Source organism: Lonchura striata, chromosome 4, assembly GCF_050655825.1.
Source record: "Lonchura striata isolate lonStrDom1 chromosome 4, ASM5065582v1, whole genome shotgun sequence".
Classification (NCBI taxonomy): Eukaryota; Metazoa; Chordata; class Aves; order Passeriformes; family Estrildidae; genus Lonchura; species Lonchura striata.
Genome location: NC_140706.1, coordinates 22450662 through 22468200, shown reverse-complemented (window position 1 = coordinate 22468200; position 17539 = coordinate 22450662). Strand labels below are relative to the sequence as shown.

Below are 17539 nucleotides of genomic sequence, written 5' to 3'. Positions count from 1 at the left end.
TATACCTACCAGTCTCTGCATAAGGCTCAAATACCAGCTTAACAATTTCAAGGACGTGGGGGGTTTTCTTTAACCTGCACCAGACCTGTGCTGACAGGAACTTATGCAACAGACTCCAGAAATTGCTGGAGACAGAAAAACATTAGGGTCAGACTCTTAGGCTGAACCGCAGAAGGTCTCACACCAGCCCAGCTAGAACAAAGCCTTGAAAATCTTTCACGAAACTCTTGAAACAAGTAGATGTTTTGATTGAATTTTGCTAGCTTACTCAAGGAAGAGAGGACATCTGAATTATTTTAAAGTGCTTTTACTTGCTTTTTTTCCTGATCAATAGAGCAGGCTAAATAAAATATGTCAAGAAGTCTAATACTGTTCGCTGTTAGTATCTTTCCTTCTTGATTTTAGTAGAGAGTATTGCTACAGAAAAGATAGGGTACATAGCTATTTATGGGAGAAGCTATATCGTGGGAAAAGCTATCTAGTTGTATCAAGACAATGATAGCAATATTTTGTCACCTGTAAGTTATTCACAATCACGGAATATTTGTAAAAGTAGTAGAAAAATTAAAAGTAGAAAATTAAAATATTTTTTAAAGCATACAACAGAGATAAAAGGTAATACAGCACAGTATTTTACTTGCATTTTTTTAGAAGACTACATGAAAGTTTCTATTTCAGTAGTTTCATATGTAATAAAAAGTAGCTGGTCTGTTTTCAGCATACTGGTGGCAAAATAGCTGTCCAGAAATCAATGCAAATCAGCATTTCCTGTCCTTACCACTCCTTAAACTGCAGTAGTGGTCAACTGACTTCTCACTGTTCTCCACTCACAGATTTTAAAGATTGGCATTTTAAAACCAAAAGCATTTTAATTAATATAGTTTATAGATACTCTTCTTTTAAACTGAGATACTGCAGAATTTCTCCTTACAAAATCACAGAATGACTTAATTTGGAAGTGACCTCTGATGGTGCAGTCTCCCACATAAAGCAAGGCAAACGTCCAAGTTAGATACAACTTCAAAGATTGATGAGCTGCTGGGGGCCACATACAGCTAAGTTCCACACAGGAATACCAAGACAAAATTTTCTTACTCTTTGACATTAGCAGAAATTTGAGGTAGAAAAGAGTTACAAACTTTGCAGTTCATTTCTATTTCAGTGAAAAGTTTATTATATTCAGGTCTTATCTCAAGTGTCTTCACAGGACTTTTCCTTCTTCTGTTATCTTGTTTAGAGACTGGTCTACAGTCTTCTTCACCTCCCTGACTTTTTCCAGTCATTAGCTTCAATTCTTGTTTTAAAACATTTTTACCCACTGACTCTTAATAAACAGATTTTATTTGATTTTTAGTCCTCCCACAAAACCACTTTCAGACCCAGATTTAATTCAGGGACCAACAAAGTTCAGAGCTCTTCCAGTCCCTGGCTGATGACTGTCCTTGCAAGCTCCTGTCAGTTTTTCTGTGCACAGCAAATGCACCAGGGGTAGGACTAAAGAGACATTCTTACCAACAGCTCCCTAAGGACTTCCGATTAGCAGGTGCACAGAGAGACCAGTCACCTTCACTCCATTACTTCACTTCTCAACACATATGAACCAAAATTTTGCTGCTGTATCCTCACTGTTCATAAAACAGCTATAAACTGTGTCACTCTTGGCAGCTTCACCAGCCACACACAGTGGTCCAGCACATTTATCTCTATAGCACATAAGATGCACTGGGTGTCTCACTTATCCAGGGAACTCATGAATGTCCTTCGAAAATGAGAACAAGTCAGAGCACAACCAGAGGGCTGGGAGGGGTAGCCAGGGGAACAGGCAGCAGGACTAACACAGTGCAAGTGTGCTGTTTAGGAAGGGCTGTGAAACCTACAAAAGCAAGACAAAGGTGTTGTTTCAGACTTAATAAGGGAGAGTTCAACAGCTGAATATCACCATGGGCCTGTGAAAGGAAGAACAGTCATATATGTTTACTTGTGGGCATGGTTTCCTTAGTAAGGTCTGAATGGGCATTACACAGAGAAAGGGATAAGTGAGGGTGATAAGGCTAAGACTCAAATTTTGCAGGGATGCATTTAAGAAGCTGATGAATCTGCACTAAAATTCAAAGGATATTGGGCAGAAGAGAGCTCTCTGTTTAAATCTAGTTCTTTTTGACCTGGATGAGTGGATGAATGCCATTAGCATCGTCTGAGATGACTGACACAGTAAGCTGAAGAGCAGAGCTCCACGTAGCCAACACAGACTCTTTACAGTTTAGACATTATCATGAAGAGCTAAAGGGGACTAGACTTTCCACACACATCAAGTGCTAGCTCCAGAAGATTGTTAAAGTACTGCAGATTGATGTTATGGGTACTGTATGCCACTTTCACAGTATTGCATTCCTTTTAATATTACAGGCAAATCTCAGCTTGAGAACATGCCTCATGATTCCTCAGCCAGACAGAAAAGAGTACACTTTTTGCAAAATCACATGAGTTTGAGAGCACTCCATGTAATTTAAAGAGGCACAAAAAGATTTTCTTTGCTTTTGAAAAAAAAAGCCACCCCAAATCAGTATTTGCAGAATCTGTTCATAGAGTATTGTAAACAAGCTCAGAAACAGAACTTAAGTGTACTTGGTACTCTAATGAAGTTGGGCTGTTCTGTTTTGTGATGGTGCTTTCTCCCCAAGAGAGATGCATCATGTTGCTGATACACTCAAAGGGTTTCTTACACATGCTTTTAAGACATACCTTATTTGAAGTCAAAATACAAAAATGCTGGCTGTTCTCCACAAATAAACTGGCATGTCCTAGATTGCTTCTTATTTTCAGACCCTTCCCCATGAAAATGCATGACCCAAAAGCAAACTGCAGTTGGCAAAGTCTCCATGTGTCTTTAGAATACCTCCAGATGCAACAGCACCTGACCGGTTCTGAAGAGACTCCTCCTACAAATTGTGCTTTTGGGAAGAATACAGGTATACTCTGCCATATACCTGGTGGGCTTATTGCATGGTGTTCACGAATTCATACTTGCCCAGTCTTTTCTGTCCTTACAATAAAAACCATTTCTTTTCATCTTGCACAGCTTAATCAGCTCCTCCATTCAGTACCATAAACTTAAATGGAACAACTGTGGAATAAATTAAAATATATTTCTAATAAGCCATTAACATCTTCAGATGTATTTTTTCCATCTTTTGTTTCAAAGGTTTCTTTTCACACAATTTCACAAATAAAAACAGCATTTCTAGTCTAGTTGCTGGTCATACCTACAGGGTTCCTGGCTCACGTTTTACAAGGTGAGTACTGAACAATGAGGCAATACCTGTTGTAAAGCAATACCTAGAAATATCTGTGCTCATTCATCACCAAGAGAGGTTAAATCCTTTTTTTTTGGGGGGGAGAGGTGCAAGACGGAACTACAAGCAGCTCCCTTCACAGGGTTGAGACAGGTTTGGTACTTTGCTGAAGGCTATGGGGTGGGAAATGGAAGCCTATTCTTAAATAGCTATAAATGGGAAAAGACAGCAATGACATTTTAAAGCTTTCAGTACAAGTTTCTTTTCTATTTTGTTTTTTTCTTTGTCTTTTTTTGAGGCAGGGCGGAGAATTTGTCTTTTATAACTGAAAGGCAATATCAGGACTTAAAACAGGAAAATAGGTAGTAACTTCTTTTTTTTTAAGTTATTAATCAGATTAAATTTCATTTGTACAATAGGATACAGGCTCTCTCCTGGTCTCCTTTGCTCTTGGGCTTCTGGCAGATATCAAAATTGATACAACTGGCAAAATAGGGGTTAGCAAAACAGACAGAAGTGAATATAATTTCTTAACAAAATTTTTAAAAGCCTGAAATTCTTCTGTCCTTTTTATCAATATCCAACTCCAAACAAGAAAGGAGAAAAACTCCATGTGTATCCTCACTACAACTAAGGTTATTTCTGAAATAACCTTTTTGACAGCTGACCCAAATGTGTGTCAAAATCTCCCTCCCCTCAAAATTTATTTTGACATTTTCATAAAGGAAGGTAGTGGGGGGAAGTCCACCTGTGAATGCTATTGGTTGATATGATGTGTAAGTTTTATCTGCAGCAGAGTAAAACACCATCTCTTACTCTAACAACAGAGTTGACAGACTTCCAGAGGAAGCAGACAGCCACACAGCCCTTCTTCCTAGGGCTGCTGGTGGGAGGCACAGGGACAGATGATGTTTTTAACTGGAAGAATCTTACTTGAACATTAAACTTACAAAGGCCCCAGGGGAACTGGAGTGAAGAAGATGATCAGCTTTTTCCAGCATTCTGCCTGATTGGTACAAAATTCTGATTTGCTTGTAGATGAGCATATTTGCTACTCTGTCATATAGTAACAGATTTCAGCTGCCTCAGGTCAACTCCCAGGAGAGCAGGATGGGAAAGTAATGACTAAACATCCCATGAAAACTACTCTGACTTTCACTCAAAAAAGCAGTTAGTTCACCAGTTTTCATCCTTCTCTGCCAACACAGAAAAAAAAAAAAAAAAAAGAAGAAAAAAATACTGATGGAATTATAACAAGCTACAATAAATAATTTTTATATGATTCCACATTTCATAAACAAACCCGTATCAGCTACATGAACTGTTTGCATACAAAAAATATGCTTTAGTCTAAAAGGTCAGCCTTCAATGACTGTATGTCAAGCAGAAATGTTGTTTTCACAGAATGATAAACTCTGTAGGTTATATTCCAGTGGGACATACCTAAATCTGAAATGCCAAAACACATTACTGGTTCTGCGTAAGTAACAACAGTTTTAAAGATAGGCCCCTTGTACATAAGTGACTAGAACTCCAAAGCACTTCTACAAATTTTCTTTTCCATGACTTGCATTTGAGGAGATTAGAAGCTATAAAAAGCTCCACAGAAACAAAACCAGCATGAAACATTTAGTGCCAACCATCCAAATTTCCATGACAACGGCTTCAGCGAGCTCACCTCCTTGGTACTACAGCAGCAGACCAATAGTTCAGTAAATATGCAGAGGCAACTGTTAAGATCTGGTAAAAGTAAGATATTTAGCTACATAACTCCTTGAAATAAATGTATAAATCCCCTAAAATGGCTCACTGAAAAAGAAAGGAGCTGTTTACTTTAGCTTAGCTTTGCCATTTTCAGTAGCAGGAAGTGTGCCTGTGGAACTATGCATAAGTAGCCTGTTTTCCCCAAACCTGCAATTTCACAGAGTATCTGTACCTGAAAATCCTGTTTGGTAGCTGCATATCAAAGGTTTTCCCCGGAAAAAAACCCATGCTTTTGATGACAGTGATAGTGCTGCAAAGGTATAAAGAGAAACATTCACACGTCCAAAGCTAACAACTTCCTGAGTTGGAAAGAAGCTTCCAGATACTCCAGAATTATGTTTGGTTTGGTTTTAAAATGTGACCATCAACATGTGTGCTTACATACACAGTGCCCTGAGAATGGAAGGCACCTAACATTTTTATACTCTCTTCACAGTTCTTCAGTTAGTAACAGACAGAAGTCTAGGGCACAGAAATTCCAGATAACCTCTTCAGGCCTGGTATTTTCACTAAGCACTAGCCAAAAGGTCAACATTCCAATAAAACAAAAATTCCCTGATGGGCCCCTACTTCCTCCATCAGGGCCATCCACTGTGCCACAGTGTGTCCACACAGCCAAAGCCATGTGTATGCTGTTTGTCCAGTTTCCCTAATTGGACTCTCAAGTATAATCTGGTGTGATTACTTCACTTTTTTATTTTGAACCAAGAATGTGTTTGAGAGTGGATTTTCCCATTCCACTTCTTGCGTAACAGACTACATTATGAGGATGCCTGAAAACACCAGAACTGTCACCCATTTAAACAGAACTAAACCTTCATTGTGGGATACATTTCACTGCAAACAGATATTTGGTTCACAGCAACAAATTAGGGCCAATTCAAAATAAAAACCACTTCCCCACTTCCCAGAGTGAGGTATAGAACCTATTCTCAGCACCAGCAGCCCCTCCTCGAACAGCATGTTGCTGTATGGCACTTAGTAACCTAGATGCAACCTACAGGGGATTTCATCCAGGCTAAGAACTGCAGCTGTCATGCACCTGGCTAGCCAGGAATACTGGCCTGGCTTTCTGGGAACTTGAATGCACAAGGGAAGAGAGGCAGCAGAAATCCTGTTGCTATGCTCTTGTCCACTGAAACAGGGTAAAGGTGCCTGAAGCTTCCTCTTGCTTCTCAGCAAGAAAACCATGCTTTTCAGAAATATTTTACTTTAAAAAATGGATACTAAGTAAGTTTGCAGATGATGGAAAACTGGGACTGTGACTCTCTCAAAGGCAGGGAGGCCCTGCAGAGCGACTTTGATAAACTAGCAGACTGAGCAATCACGAAATATAGAATTTCAACAAGGGCTGGTGCCAGATTCTGCACCTGGAATGGGGCAACCCTGGATGTACAGACAGACTGGGGAATGAGATGCTGGAAAGCAGTGCCATGGAAAGGGACCTGTGCGTCCTGGCTGATGGCAAGCTGAACGTGAGCCAGCAGTGCCCTGGCAGCCAGGAGGGACAACCCTGTCCTGGGTGCATCAGGCACAGCATCACCAGCCAGAAAAGGGAGGGGATTGTCCTGCTCTGCTCTGCTCTGAGGCGGCCTCACCTCCAGTGCTGAGGGCAGTTTTGGGTGTCACAGTATAATAAGGATATAAAGATGTTAGAATGTGCCCAAAGGAGAGCAATGAGGATGGTGAAGGACCTTGAGGGGAAGCTGTATGAGGAGTGGCTGAGGGCACTCTGCTGATTCAGCCTCAAGAAGAGGAGACTGAGGTGAGGCCTCATCATAGTCTACAACTTCCTCACGAGGGGAAGAGGAGGGGCAGACACCGATCTCTTCTCTGTGGTGACCAGTGACAGGACATGAAGGAATGGCCTGAAGTTGTGTCAGGGAGGTTTAGGTTGGATATTAAAAAAAGGTTCTTTGCCCAGAGGGTGGTTGGGCACTGGAACGGGCTCTTCAGGGAAGTGGTCACAGCACCAAGCCTGCCAGAATTCAAGAAGCATTTGGACGATGCATGTGGTGTGATTCTTGTGGGTGTCTTGTGCAGGGCCAGGAAGCTGGGCTTCATCCTAGTGGGTCCCTTCCAACTCAGCTTATTCTGTGATTCTGTGAAAACACTCCTATTAAAATTCTATATCTACGCATTAATGCATCTCATGATTTGTTATTGTAACTTGATTAAAAAGCAAGAATAAATGAAAACAATTCAAGTGCAATTCAGTGAGTTAACTCGGTGAGAAAACCAATACACAGTAGCTAAAGCCATTCCCCTGCCTCAGCTTCTGCTCTTTGAGTTCTGGCTGCTTTTTCCAGCTCTGCTGCCTCACCTCCCCATACAAATTAGTAAGCATCTCTTGACATATTTTGTGTATCTTAACTGATATGTAAAATGCTACCAAAACAGAGGCTGAGAATGTTATTCCTCTGAGTCATTGCCATCCATAAGCATTTTAGCTTGAACAGTAGAGCTGTAGGGCTTCTAATTAAAAAAAACCCCAAAAAACAAAACAAAAAAAAAGTAAAAGCTTCTAATTAAAAAAAATAAAAAATACAAGCCAAGCTGTAATTCTATTAATTGAATAATAACTGAATAATTCAATTGAGGATTTACTTATTAAGTCATTAGTCAACCTCTGTACACCATACTCAACCTCACCTCTTTCAAATTTAAAATAAAATGGCTAAGAAGACTTCTTAAAAGTATTTAAAGATTTTATTAGATGGCCCAGTAAAAAAATTCCAACAACCCCTTAAAGCAGAGGCTTCTCAGAAATGCTGCAGTTTCTACATGCAGGATGATGGGAAGCTACAAACTGTAAAGAGGTTCTTTACCTAACTTTTTCCTAAGGATAGTTCTATTTATAGGACCCAGTGTGAAACTGGTGCTTTGGTGTTCTCATTAATACTTCTACACATAAAAGACTGCTTCATTACAGTAGCCTTTCAAAAAAAGGCTATGATGTGAAACATTGACATTTTTAAATCATCAAATGTAAGGCAAATAAAGCTAAACTGCAGTGCTGCATACAGATGTATATATGGAAAAAAAATCCAAACTAACTCTTAGTTGTATTATCTATCTTTGATACGACCTGGGGTTTTCCCTGATCCTGCAGGATTTACTAGTAATTTTGCTACTGGCAGGCTCAGAACATGTTAACCACATGAAGACAGCTAGCACCAACTTCCAGAGTACCTGTCAGCAAAGAAAAGTAAACTGTGTTTGACTAGAGGCTAAAAGTTCTGTTTTGAATTGCAGAGGACAGAACCTGTACAAAAGAGCAAGCTCAGCTACCTTGTCAGGCTTGGCTTGTTAAATCTGAAGGTCAACATGAACCTGAAAGAAGACACTTATGAGAAATTAATTCAGAAAGGCATAAATGATTCAAGAGAAAAACCTTGCTAAACTGCAATCTACATGGCCAGGAACTTCTCTGTGGAAAGCTTTGCTCCTTACTAAGCACCCTAATGCAGCTGACAAATGCAGAGGACACAAAAGCCAAGGGAGCGACTATATTCCAGCCCTCTCCCAGCAAATGGAGAACACCTAAGCAGAGCCGGTGCAATTCGAGCCTAGCTTGCAGAGAAAGAAATGGAAGGATGAAGAATAAAAGCAAATAGTTCCAAAGAAACTTAACTGCTGAGTAACTGAGGGGTTTCACCACAGGACTGGCTTCATTTCAAATGCTGAGCGCATATTCCTCACTCATCACCCGGCCCCGCAGGGGAAGGCGGGGAGTGACCGGCATACAGAAAACTGCCTTTGAACTGCTCGGGATTTTGTGATAATCGGCATTTATCTGAAAGCTGTCAATTGGCAACAACATTTTACCCCAACATAAACTGACCTGGAGAATCACACTGAGCAGAAACGTAGTGTTCTCTGACAAGGGCATTGTGCAAGCTTGGGCACCAAAACACAGCTCTGGCAGAAATCTGCCCTTTCTCTTTGCCACACTGCTGGCATCCAGCCTGGGAGACAAGCGAGGGTCTGTCCTTTCAGCCCTACCCACAGCATCAATGGCTTCAAGGAGATTCTTCCGCAAGCAAAACTGTGCCTTTTGAGCCTTCCCTCCTCAGCAATTCCCAATTCCTCCCTGGCACTAGTTCTCTATTTTAATTACTTCATTCTTGATATACTATGCAAGTATTCAAATTCCTTCACAATTAGGGTTATCAGGGATAAATGTACTAACTAAAACAAGAGTTGCACTCCGTAGAATACCACCACCACTTACTCACGTACCCAAATAATTTATCAAAAGTAAGATGAGCTTGAAAATAAGACAGGTTTAACAAACGTGTAAGTTTTTTTGCTCTAGGCATTTTTAAAATGCCTGATTATGAGGGTTCCTGAAGAGACCAAAACTCGATTTGTTTGGCTAAAATGTAAGTCATTCACTGAGGGATTAAAGATTTCCAAAGGTGCTCAAATTTGCTGGAAGCTGTGGGGAATAAAAGAAAGAGGCATGTCAGTTAAACTGGAGCAAAACATCCTCATAAATGAGTGTGACATACCCTAGAACAGACCACCTAAAAAGGCAAAATCATCTTTTCAGAACACTCTCAAAAAAAGCTAAAAAAAAAAGCAGGATGGGATTTCTTGGTCATCGTGATTTTCAATCTCTCATTCCTCTTCATTCCTTTGCAGAAGGCAAATTAATTTCATTTGTAGCTTCTGACCTAAACTAAGAAGTATATTGTTATTCCCATGCATGCTCCTCCAGGTCTACTAGGCACTCTATTAAATAGAAAATGGTAGGAATGATAGCAAAACAGCACCAAGATCAATTCTAACACAGCATAAAAAGCTATATTACAATCACAAGAAATATAAGTGACATGTCCAATATTATTATGATTACACCTTCAGTAATGCTTCATGGCACAAGCCAAGTAACCACATCTTACTGCACTGAATAGGACATAAACTGTCTTTGTTGATGGCTTGAGAGCTTCCCAAACTGTGGAAAGCTCATAGGCCCTTCCGACTCAGAAATCCTTGAAAAAATCCAAACCAAACTAAAACTTACTTCTTGTTTTGCTGTTGGGAATTTCAGAGCATCTATTGTGAATACACTCTAAAATCTGATTTTCATAAGAGAAAGAATCCAAAAAACTGGCTTTCTCAACTCAAGGTCCAAGTTAGCCAATCCAGCTGGGGACAGCCACCCTGTTAAACCCACCCTTTTCTTCCAGTGCTGGTGGCACATAAGTGGAGGTTCTGCAAGTTTCAGCAACACACTCTATCACTTGCAGCTCCCCTCAGGAGTTATCTCTTTCCCACCTGCTGTCCAGCAGGTAGGAGGCAGCTGCTCAAGGTGGATTGATACCTACCAGCAAAATAATTATAGAGGAAACCTTGAATTGAATTGTGTAACCTTGTTTTGCATTTTATCTTATTTTCTTTACTAGTTCCTTGTTGGTTTATAATCCTTCAGACAAAATAAATTGAACACAGCTCTTAAAGTATATACAGCACCTTTTTTTGCAACTAGAAAGACAAACTGTATAAATTTCATAGCTAGCTGAGAATCTGAGGACACATTTACTCAAAAGTCTCTATTTATCTTGAATTAAGAACTGTTTCTATTTCTTCTGCAATCAGTTCTCTAATTCTGGTTGCTGTAAAGCTGCCTCTGAATAGAAACTTCCATTATAAAATTAAGCAATTCGTAAAGAACTAAGACAAATCTCTTTTGTAAACTAAACCTGTATTAAATATTATAGGAACAGAAATAAAACTATTTTTAACACTTATCACTGTATTATTATCTCCCAGTAATGAATTAATAATGTGTCAGTACCACTAAAACTCTGCGTGTGTCTTTGAGACTGAAAGTTTGACATTTTTGAAGCCCACAATGATTACTTTTAGTAACAGTTACTTCAGTGATCTAAACTGAAGATCTTTGAAAAATCTTTGTGTATCTACAAAAGCACAAAACTGTCTTTTCTACTCAGAACAGTGTAAATATAGTTTACACTTTGAAGAGACCGTGCTTTCAGGTGCTTAGTCAAAGGTTTCCCTTAAGTCAGTTGTATAACTTCATATCAAACCATGCAGGAAAAACAGGTATAACTTTTCTTTTTTATTTAAATTATTTAAGAAGACTAGAACAAGTCAGTACTTTAGAATTCGTTATCCATAGAGTCATCCCACAGGGGTTCAGCCAGCATCCATATGGCCAATGGGGGCAACATCAATCCACACACAACTCAAGTGGGGCATTATCCTCTAGCCCAGAATGGGCCCCATGGCTGAGCCTGGCAGCACTGCAAAACTCGGCCCTGAGGAGCCTGTGTGTAGGTTTAGAGACAAGCTGGGTGAAACTGCAGGTAAAAAGTGTAAACAAGATATATTAAAAGGCAATGTTTACACAAACACCAGGGAAATCAACTTTATGGCCTGTGGGAGCAAATTGCTTCACATGTAAGTATCTGCAGGCCTGGTGAGACAAAATACCTTACTTAATTGGAGGATCACTCATTTTTAAGGACTAGATGCAAGTGGGCAGCTTTCCTTAGAGGGGGGGCAGCTTCCTCCTCCGACAGTCCTTCCCTGTTCTGGAATGGGCCACCATCTTATAAATACTGGAAAAGTTTGCATTTGTGTTGCAAGCCCACAGCAATAGCTCCTACACCTTTACTGGTCAGATTTTGGCAGGCAGGAAAGCTTTCTCCATTAACAAGCCTCATTTTATATTTCTAAGTACACTGCCTTGCTTTCCCTCCCAAATTAGTGCTGACAATTAATGGCCATCAAAAGAATAAAACTAAGTAGTTGTGAGGAACCCGCATAGAAATAATTAGTCTTGAAAGCCCAGAAAGCACTCCTAAAAGCAGTCAGAAGTGCGTTTGTGCAAGAGCTTATTTCTCTAAAACCACAGTGAACTCCGTGTGCTACAAGCTCTGACCTCCCCCGACACCAGCTCCTCTCCGGCCAGCTGCCTTGCCCAGCTGACAAGTGAACAACGAGGGAAGGCAATGAGCCATGCCTTGGGGGCATCCCTGAAGTACGTACTCAATGGGATCACTCAGCTTTGAGCAGCCACCTAACAGGAGATCGGCACGTTTACAAGGGTCGGGACGGCATCAGTGGGTATCATCCCTACAGGCAACACGGCGAACCGGGTCTACCATTACGCATGAGACAGTCTGAGGAGTGACAGGAGAGGTACCTACACGTGCTCCACCCAACAGGTCTTCACCCAGAGGAAAAAAGGCAAGTGGAAAGTGAGAAGGATACATTTCCATTGTTCAGTGCGTGTCTAAAATTCAGCAATCTCTTTTCAAAACAGAGCAGAGCAAATCCTTCTGAGAATCTGAACAAAGGCAACAGTCACATATCAAGCAATTCCCTCTTAGTATCTTCCGAGGGCAGGTATTTCACCTGTTAAAATATTCAGGAACAGGGATGCATAAGTAATTAAACAACTGACTATTGATAACTGACAACAGAGAAGGAAAATCAGGTTTTATGTTGTCTGCGTAGCAGCCTATGTTATCTCTTGAATTTCAAGATATACGGATTTTTTTCCCCAGCTAATTTATTCGAGGAACCTACAATTCCTGTCGTACAGCTGTTTCACATACTTGTCCTCTTCTACATGTTGAACTGTACCTTTGCAGCTCATTTAAATTCATAATGATGGTTACTTCAGAATTTTTTAAAATATCAGCTCAAAACTATATTCTAGAGATCTTTAACCATCTTTACTGCTTCGCATCCATAAGTAACTTCAGTTACAGTGGAAAATCCTACTGAAGCCCTAGACACACAGATGAAGAAGGCAGCACGACACATGCATTGTCATAGTAAAACATGTAAGCATCCCACTAAAATCCAACTTATTGTTCTTCGTAAATTCAGAGCATGACAAAAAGCATGGAAAGACTACAAAACAAACAGTGGGAGCGCTGTTACACATTCCCCAGAGTGCAAAAGTAGCGTTAGACTTCAAAAGGCACTAAGATCAGGCCTTCTGAGCAGTTTTAATAAGAGCTCTCCCCTTTTGCAGACCCTCAGCAACGTAGAACAAGGCGGCCAGACCTGCAGCCCCTAAACCATATCTGACAGCAGGTTGACTTTACTGGTCACTTTGACTGCTCCTCCTTTTTCCCTGGTTGAACAATACGACAGGGCTGTGCTCCCTTCCCGGGGGTGTGTGACTTGCCTTGAAATTACACGCGAACATCTGCGAGCCCTAAGGCTGGACTTTACTTCCCGAGCGCGCTGGGCGGCGGGCGCCGCACCGCCTACCTTGGCCACCCAGCTGAACAATGGTGACATCCTAGGGGCTCCGGCGCGGCGATCCCCGGCTCCGGCCGCTCCTCTCCGCCGCTGCCACCGCCTCGTGCGCCGGGAGGCCGGGCCCGCGCGGATCCCCCGGTGTCCGCGCCGCCGAGCGCCGGCCGGCGGCACCGCGAGCTCCGCGCGCGGGGGACGCTGCCCGGGGCCGCGCCGCGGGGCGGGAGGCGCAGGGAAAGGAAGGGCCGCGGCCGCGTCCCGCCCCCGCCGCGCTCCGCCTCCGGCGGGGCTCCCCGCGCCCGCGCTGCGGCCCCCGACCCCGGCGGGCGGGCAGCGGGCTCGCGAGGGCAGCGGGCTCGCTCTCCGGCCGCACGCCCGGCAACGCAGGCAACCGCCGGCCGCCGCCTCGCGCTGCCCGGCCACGAACCGCAGCGCTGACCGCGGGATTCCTAACTAAACTTTCTGGGAACATCCCGGCGTCGAAGCCATTCCTAACATTAAAGGATCGAGCGAAAAATCATCTGTTTGAAACCACTGTGAAATGTTACACTTCCAGTCTGTCTTGCCATTCGGGTTAGCTAATGGCATTTGACATCACACGCTAGCAGCTCAACTTCCAGAAATCACACTGTCGTGGAAAGCCAGACAGTAGCGTACATGTTTCCGGCAGGTCTAGGGATGTCACTTGCTACTCGGCCAGCAATGCTTATTTCTGTTGTTGCTCCGGCTCAGCTGCCTGGGAACACCCTCCTCCCCTACTCGGTGTCTGTGGGACTGCCTGAGACAACTAATTTGGAGGAAGGGCACAGAACCAGGAAAAGAAAAAAGGCTTGGAGTTCACAGGAAATAATCCACTAGGCTCAAAACAAAAAGCCTTTTATTTTCCACCACCTCAGAAACAACATCACGAACTAGATTTACACAATCATAACAGAAAAGCATAGGGTTCTCCTATGCACTTCTCAATAAAATTCAACTGGTCAAAGTTAGGTGATGAAGTGCCAAATTCGGCTCTTCTTTTTGCCCAAAGACACTCTCACTGAGACAGCCACTCCACTGTGAGAGTGCCCTGCACATGCTTGCACTTGCACACTTATGACCAATGCAATGATCACCACGTTAGAGCTGACACTGCTCCAGTTGTTTGAGTTATTAAATGAAAACAGGAGTGACATCCACGCACATGGGCTAGGGAGAAGCAGAGCCAATCTCACAGCTCACTGAGGCAGAAAAGGGGTTATTTTGGTGCCTGCCTCAGACTGCATGACCCTGCAGCCCTGGGTTTGGTTCATGCAAAGCAAACAAGGGAGCGAGCAAGCAGAGAGCTCTATCACCTCCTAAGTGGTGCTGGTGAATGCCCTAGCACTACATGTCTGCAATGGGCTGCAGATGGTGAGAGGGCAACACAGAAGCGATTCTTCTCAGGCTACAGTTTCTGGAATGTAAACCTTAACAAATACATTTCACATCTTCATAGAAGGAGAACAGAATTCCATTTCCAATAGTTCTACAGATTAGAGATAATTCACAAGGATGGCCAATGGCTCTCTCTGTGATTATGATAGTGGCCATGGACATTTTGATTGTACAGATGTTCTTAGCCATAAGCCAAATAAGTCACTAAATATGACTGATACCACCTCTGGTAGCAGTCTCTAACAGCTTACTAGCATGATAGAGGGAGAAATCTTCACTGCTGCTACTGTTCATGATGTACAGAGCACATACATGAAAAAATAACATCTGTTCTCAGGACCTTAAACTCAGAACCTGCAAGAACTCTACTTTTATTTCATAAAGTAACTGAGGGCATGAGCAAAGCAGAACACTCCTCATTATGTGCTGCTCATAGTCATACAGTATAACCACTATATTCGATGGTAACATGAAAGTCTCAAGAGTCTCATTTCTCTAATGCTGAGCGTGAACAATATTACTTCTAAATAATTACTTATTCCCCTTTCTCCGAGGAGATCCTGCCAGCTTGTGAATTTTTCCAGCTCCCTCTTCCTGACTGACATCTTTACACTATTTTAAACCTAAAATACACACATCTGCCCCTAAATCCACATTAAACACTGATGGCAATCAGGATACCTGGCTTCTCACCCTGTCTGCAACTGGCTGAAACAGCCATCTCCAGTGTGTTAACTTTGAAACCTGTTGCATGTAGTTGTTATAGTGACATTTGTATTTCAAATGCACTCAGAAAAATTCTACATGCTTCTATAGGATTGGGAAGAGGAGTGGTCTTGTGGTGAAGATATTGAATTAGGAGACAGAGTAGTAATGAATGAATTCCAGCTTCTGCTGTTAACATGACTTTCAGGCATATTACATAACTGCTCTCTCTGCTTTAGTTCATCTGTTTAAAAAAAGATGATAGATGCTGGCCTTGAAGGAAGGAGAAGTGGACACACTTTGGCATTTGGGAAACAGCTGGCAGTGAAGCTTAAGTATTCAGCTACAAAGACGTTTAGTAATGCATGAAATTCTTCAGTGTAAATGAAAATATCATTGACTGTGTTGCCTACCTTACAAAAAAGGTGCATTTAGTAATGTAGTGGGAACAATAACTGCATTCCTTTTTCAGGATGTTCAAATTTCTAAAAAGAGAACTTCTGTAGTTTAGTATTTTAAGTTGGTTTGTGTAGATAACTATCTCTCCAAAAATACTACATACCCATTTTGGGGAAATGGAAAAATTCAGGGTCACGGAATAACATTTGTATTGTATAAATAGTAAGTAGCACTTGACACCATCTTATCCAAGTGTATGATCTCTTAAAAATCAAAACAAACCCCTCAGTCCTATAAGCTGTTCCATGTTATCATGGAAAGTATTAGCAAGATATTTGTATCTGTTTCTAAAATAGCAACAATTAAAATACTTCAGACACAACTTAAAGCTTACATCGTCAGAAAGGTGATCTTTCTGCTTTACAGATGTCCTACATAAATTTACACAAATACCCCCATGATTTTTTTGCCAAGAAAGTTTTCTTCATTTAAAGAAGCCATTTGGAGAATGAGAGAGATATAAAAAGGGAGACAAAGATATTAAGAAGAAAGGAGGGTGCAGTTGACCTTTCAGCTCAAAAGAAGAGTATTCCTGACTAATTTTCATCTGATTTCAGTTTCTCTCGGTTTAATGGCCATAAATATTTTTGTGAGTCTTCACAGTGTGTCATCACTGAATGATGTCTCACAAGAACTTGCATTAAGGGTATAGCCACAACTGTGGTACCTGAGAACTGGCCTCTCCTGTTACTCTTGTGTTACCACTAGTGGTGATTTTAAAGCAGATCCCACTCCTATCTGAAGTTTTTTCTTTTGAATGGTACTTAAACATATTTCGGCAGTTATTCTTCTCATGAATTATTCCCTCTGTCCACATTCACTTGCAACTTTCACTTATCTCCTTCCTTCCTGTACACAAGGTCTTGATAAATTCAGGTGAAAAAATATGCCTGTCATTCATTATCACTGTCCAATATTTAGTCTTTGTTTAGAAACACCCACAACTTTTATCCCTTATCACTTATTTCTCACCATTCTTTAGGATTTCCCTGAGTATTGTCTCATGCTTTCCTGAAAGTTCCAGGTGTGATGGTTTCTACTTTATCAGAGAAAAAAGAAAGAAAGAAAATAACTACTGTGACAGTACTGTTTGTGATGTGAATTCAAAATGTAATAATGTTTTGGTTCTTAGATACAGCTGTAATAAATCATACCAAAACAAAGATGTCTAAGGAAACACCAGACTGTTATGGCACCTTCACACAATGCAAGATGCAAAAAATTATTAATCTGAATCCATCAACGGAAAAGAGTAATGAATCCTGTGGATTTCATCCTATCCAAAGACTCATTCAAGCCTCAGTGGCTTCTGAAGAGATACTGTGGTGAAGAAAAGAGTAAGCTTTGTTACTTCTTTTGGCTAAATTATAAGCAAACTTTTTTCTCAATACAAAATGAAATATGAATCATAAAACCAAATTACTTCACCAAACCAGATCTGCACCAGCTCCCCCATGAAAGACAACAGCAAGACCCAACACCTAACTACAGATTAGTAGCGGCTGTCTCTTTCAATTAAAGTGCATAGGAGCCCACTGCCCATGCTAAAGATGAAATACAGCTCTCACCAAAGCACCTGGGATGACCTTCTTGCTGGTTTCTAGACACTCAGTGGAAACATAAATTACACAGATTTGGATAATCTTCTTTGTACT

General features: G+C 41.4%; 1 protein-coding gene across 17 annotated transcripts in view; it reads right to left on the bottom strand.

Moving 5' to 3' along the window:
- The window catches only part of TBC1D1 (TBC1 domain family member 1), a 99919-nt gene that overhangs the window by 55668 nt on the left and 26712 nt on the right, over positions 1-17539 (bottom strand). For 2 of the 17 annotated variants that reach the window (XM_085577784.1, XM_085577785.1), the window contains exon 1: positions 13317-13467. The exons of 14 other annotated variants lie outside the window; for them this stretch is intronic. In XM_085577784.1, the coding sequence (XP_085433910.1) occupies positions 13317-13346 (30 nt within the window). In that variant the 5' untranslated portion in view covers positions 13347-13467. Of the gene's footprint in view, positions 1-13316; positions 13470-17539 lie in introns of those variants that run through there. One more of the 17 variants, XM_085577786.1, reaches the window with a different exon arrangement.